The sequence below is a fragment of the Lepisosteus platostomus genome, chromosome 23 (genome assembly GCF_059453375.1).
Source record: "Lepisosteus platostomus isolate fLepPlt1 chromosome 23, fLepPlt1.hap1, whole genome shotgun sequence".
In the NCBI taxonomy this organism is placed as follows: Eukaryota; Metazoa; Chordata; class Actinopteri; order Semionotiformes; family Lepisosteidae; genus Lepisosteus; species Lepisosteus platostomus.
This window is the reverse complement of record NC_142633.1, coordinates 13,382,878-13,387,905: the sequence shown is the minus strand read 5'-3', so window position 1 is coordinate 13,387,905 and position 5,028 is coordinate 13,382,878. Positions and strand designations below refer to the sequence as shown.

General features: G+C 40.2%; 1 protein-coding gene across 1 annotated transcript; it reads left to right on the top strand.

The window, feature by feature from the left end:
- The first annotated feature begins 3,420 nt into the window (after window positions 1-3,420).
- On the top strand, window positions 3,421-4,718 carry LOC148642104 (uncharacterized). The gene has a single exon (XM_088617317.1). The coding sequence runs from the start codon at window positions 3,490-3,492 to the stop codon at window positions 4,612-4,614; it is 1,125 nt and encodes a 374-aa protein (XP_088473443.1). The 5' UTR covers window positions 3,421-3,489; the 3' UTR covers window positions 4,615-4,718.
- Window positions 4,719-5,028: the final 310 nt, after the last annotated feature.

Sequence of the window (5,028 nt, the reverse complement as noted above, 5' to 3'; positions counted from 1 at the left end):
AATGCATTTAATCATAGCAGGCCATGTATTTGAAAATTTGGTGACTTTTTGAAAAATAGGAGCGATTAACTCTGTAGCTCTGCTGGATCATCTCTGCACAGACCTGCTCCATTTCCATTTCTGCCAAAAATGATTTTGCTGGAACTGTATCCTATCTTTCAAAGGACAGCAGAGTGTGCTGCTAATGGCATTCCCTAATGCCGAAACAATGTGCAGTGTCATGAAAACCCAAGGAAAAAAAAGGAGGACAGACACACAAACACTCTCACACAAAAAAAACGTACCTGATCTGGCGGGAGTTCATGGTGACAAAGTGAGCTCTGCAAAGGACTTGAATGTCATCCTGGGAACTATAAACTTTCAGTACCTGCTAGCATATGACCACAAAAGGTTTACGGATCATTGATAGCCGATAATGAGAAAACATTTTGCAGTGAAACCAATCTGTAGAACTCGGCGGACCTGGAAAATATGACCTGTTCACACAGACAGATACCCTATAACATGGTCTGTTGTAAATGTAATGAAAGAAAGGGGTAGGCAAACAAAGAGAGATTCACAAGAAGTCAACTTGTGGAATACCTCTTTGGTTTGCTCAATGCCAAATGAAAAAAAGGCACTAATTAATTATTTTTCAGATGTGGTTTTGCAGAGCGGTTATGACCCCCCCACACACACACACACACTTTTACAAGAAAATGTATTGTAGAAAGAATACTGTAAAATAGTATTTTATGTTTTCCATGCCATTGGTTTTACAATGTAGAATTGTATTGCTGTTTCTCATTGTATTGGTTTTATATTTATGTATGCATGTGATTTTGCACTGCTGTTGATCATATTAACACCTTTGAAAAACATAAAATGTTTACTTTGTGAATAAGTTTATTGCTAAAGTTTAATAGGAAAGAAGATGTGTTGGACCTTTAATCCGATTGATATTACTGTTTTTACTTGAAGTATCCTGTTCATATTGATATACTGTAGCTGTCACTTGAAACACCAGAGATTTTCTTATATTTTGTTTACACTGAATCATATCACACGGCAGAAATGTCCAGGAATGTCAAACTTCTTTGACACAGACATCCTGCAGTACAGTATCTGGATACACTTTCAGGGATTTCCAATGGAGAACAGAGAAAATACATACAGTATACAAACCAATTCGAGGATTGGTACTGTCAACAAGCCAATAAGTATATCATGCCAATAAGTAAATAAAAAAAGAAAAAATATTGAGAAAAATGCAGATTAAATGCATGTGAGCCTTAATTTATCCATAGGGTGTGAGTCTCACACACACATTAATTTGTTGAATTGTGTTGTTTGTATTGCCTCAACATCTGTGATTAATAAATGAACTCAGATTTTATTGTGACATGGCAAAACAATGCCAGTGAGTGGATTTTTTTTTTATTTCCACTAAACCTAACCCAAACTTCATCACAAAGTCTTGAAGGGAGGTGCAGTGTATTCTCTATATTGGAATCATTTTTGCGACGAGACATAATAATCCTCATGTTCATCATCTCCTCTCATGTATGTAATTTAAGGTGCATACATATTTGTTCTTTAGATTACAATATGCAAAAAAGCTTTGTTAGTGGTGAAAGACGAAATAGAGAACGTATTGTTCTTAAGCAATAAGTGGGTATTCTCTGCAAATATTGTCATCCTGCACAGTGAAAAGGCAATGTCAAATGATGTTTCATTGACACTGTATTGGAAAGTTATGATTCAAAATAGGAATTAATCAGTTGATTGATTTTTTTTGTTTTGTCACAACAGTGGAGTCCACTGACGTATCTGACAAATTTTCTTATGATCTGCTTTATTTCCTATGCATATTAACTCAGGTGCTAGAGTAATAATACAGGACAAGAATAGCAACGATTCTCTAGAAAGTCAATTTTTTCCCTGCTTACCTTATTATTTTTGCACATAAAGTATAGAGCTTCAAATTCAAATATAAAGCAATGAATTGTTTTCGGAATATTGATGAAAACAGCTGCAACAAATGATCTGCATCATCTGAGCATTCTGCAGCACAATCACACCATAATTAATTAGACGATAAGTAACTGTAAATCAGGAAAGACATATATTGTGAAATTAAAGTCAAATTGTTTTTATAGTAATGTTTTACTTCACTAGGATGTTCACTCAGATTAGCAGTACAACAGCAACTGTACGATTCTTTTAATCCCAATAATTTATATGTAAAATGTCCAGCTCTGTATGAATGTCTGCCATTATAGAGATGGTAAAATGGTGTTTGGGAATTTCAATAAATTAGCACATTGTTCTTCTAATGCTAGGTATTATTTATCTTTCTTAAACATATTTCAGCGTATAGAGTGAACTGTCACAATACAGCTGTTTTCCATCTCCGAACACCGCTGCTTCGCTCTGGAAGTCTGTTTGTGATATTAATTCACATAATTAAGGCGAGAACCCCAGTCCCATCACAGAGAAATTGGTAAAACTGCGAATTTCCTTCATTAACGTCCAGGTCTGCCCCATTTAATTTGTGACCAAGCTTTTAAAAAAAGTTCTCCTCAGCCACATAGACCCGTTTGCTTTGAAGATCCAGCGAGGTAGAAAAGTCGCAGCTTTGCCTGACCGAAGGCCACATTAATCATTCTGACAGAATGCAATGCCTTTGCAGATGTACAAGCTGGAAACACGCTGATACATACTATACACATATGAGCAATATGTTCTACACCGCGACTAAACAAAGGGTTCTGTATTCAGACCAGTTAGATACTTAAATTCATGGTAATGTAATGTACCTAAGTGTTTTGGCTGTAGGTCCAAAAGTGTATAAATTACAAGAAACAATGCCTCTGTTCAAAAGTACTGCGCATGCGTTGCTGGGGAGTGCGGCAGGAAATTCGCCCATTACCAGCGGCTACAATAATTGTTTAATTTCATTTTTAATAAAAGGTAAGTATATTTTTTTTCTCTCGAACCCCTAGGAACGTGAGCTACAAAGTGTCAGTGGAGCACAAAAAAAACTGAACAGTTGTTAATTATTTAACAAGATGATGAACAATTTAAGAATCCTATTGAACGGAAACAGTAGACTACTGAACGGCACCGAATTGCTTTTTTCTCCAAACCACGTGTTGCAAAACCTTTCCAAAACACCAACCAGGCGATCCCTATTGGCGCCTAAGATCCGTGGTAAATGTAGGTTAGTCTTAACAAAGTTACATACAAAGTAGTTTACCGTAAGAAGAAGACATACCATCGCGCAACGACATACCTACACATTTGAGAAAATCTGCAGTGTCGAGAGGAAACAAACTATAACAATTTATTGCGTTTTTGTGTTCAACTGTGACGTCATAATTCTTTACTCCAACATAAGCCCCGAGTGTCCGAAAATAACAGAACATTCTAAGTCACAAAGCGTCCTGAGTTTAAATGCGCGGCGACCTTGTTATTTGAAAGTTTAACCGACAGATTAAGGGGGAGAGTATGTTCGACCCTAAAACCCTGGATTTGCCTGCTGTTATTATTGACAGCGGCTCTTGGGTCTGCAAAGGCGGGATAGCTGGAGACTGCACCCCAAGATCTGCCGTGACCTCAGTAGTCGGTCGCCCCACGGGTCCAACCTCAACTCGGGGATGTGAGCGTGAATATTATGTCGGGGAAGAGGCTCGAGCAAAAGACGGGGTCCTCTCTTTGAATTATCCGCTGACCCGTGGCATTGTTCAGGACTGGGACGATATGGAGAAAATTTGGAGGCATGTCTACGAACGTGACTTAAGGATGCAGTCCAGCGAGAGACCTGTTCTTCTAACCGAAAGGCCCTTAAACCCCCTTACTGACAGGGAGAAGGTGACCGAGGTGATGTTTGAGAGTTTTGAAGTACCCGCAATGTTCGTGGCTGTGCAAGCGGTCTTAGCCCTCTACGCCTCAGGGCGCACGACGGGTATGGTTCTAGACAGTGGCGAGGGGGTTACCCACGTAGTCCCGGTCTACGACGGTTACTGTCTACCACATGCCGTGTGCAGACTCGACGTGGCAGGGAAAGACGTCTCGGAGCATTTGACAAAGTTGCTCATGGCAAGTGGCACGGCATTCCTTGGCACATCCGACGTTGTGGAGGAACTGAAGGAGAGACTCTGCTACGTAGCACTGGACCCGACCTCCGAGGCGGAGAAACGGACGGAGGAGACTGAGAAAACTTTCCAGCTCCCAGATGGAAACACTGTGAAGATCGGGAATGCTCTCTTCAGAGCTCCGGAAGCGCTTTTTCATCCGCTGGATGTAGGAGTGGAAGCATTGGGCATTGACAAACTGACTTGGAAGAGCATTACAAAATGTGACTTAGGCATCCGCAATACCCTACAAGCCAATATTCTAATTGCGGGAGGTTCGACACTTTTCCCGGGCTTTGAAGAGAGACTGCTGAAGGAGATGAGGCTACAGGCCCCTTCTGAGCTCTCACTGAAGATTATAGCGCCCCCAGACAGAAAATACTCAGTGTGGCTCGGCGCCTCTATTCTCACTTGCCTGAGTGCCTTTAAACAGATGTGGGTGACTGTTGATGATTATAAGGAGTTCGGACCTGCAGTGGTCCATAGGAAATGCTACTGAAACCCACCAGTCCGATTCCACCTTGTTGGGACCAATTTAGATCCAGAACACTTTAATTGGGAAGAAAAGTGGGGGAGTGTGTGACAATAAAAGTTTCAATCTTATTATTTAACCCCCTTTTTATTGTTTTAACAGAAAATGGTCTGAGAAACGATTCAGCATTTGTTTTGGAGATCGATCAATCAGCGAATGACCTGGATCTTAACACTGTAGGGTCTTAATTGCAAATAGTGTTGATAGTTAAACAAGTTTCCTGTTTGATTGTTAACTGCAGGGTTAATGAAATACACAGGCATACGTTTTGTATTCCCCTGCTATTGAAAATCGTGGGCGCTATATAATGAAGTCTCGATTCATGTGGAGGTCAGCAGTACACGAAATTCCACTGTATTCCCAATACGGCGTTAATTAACG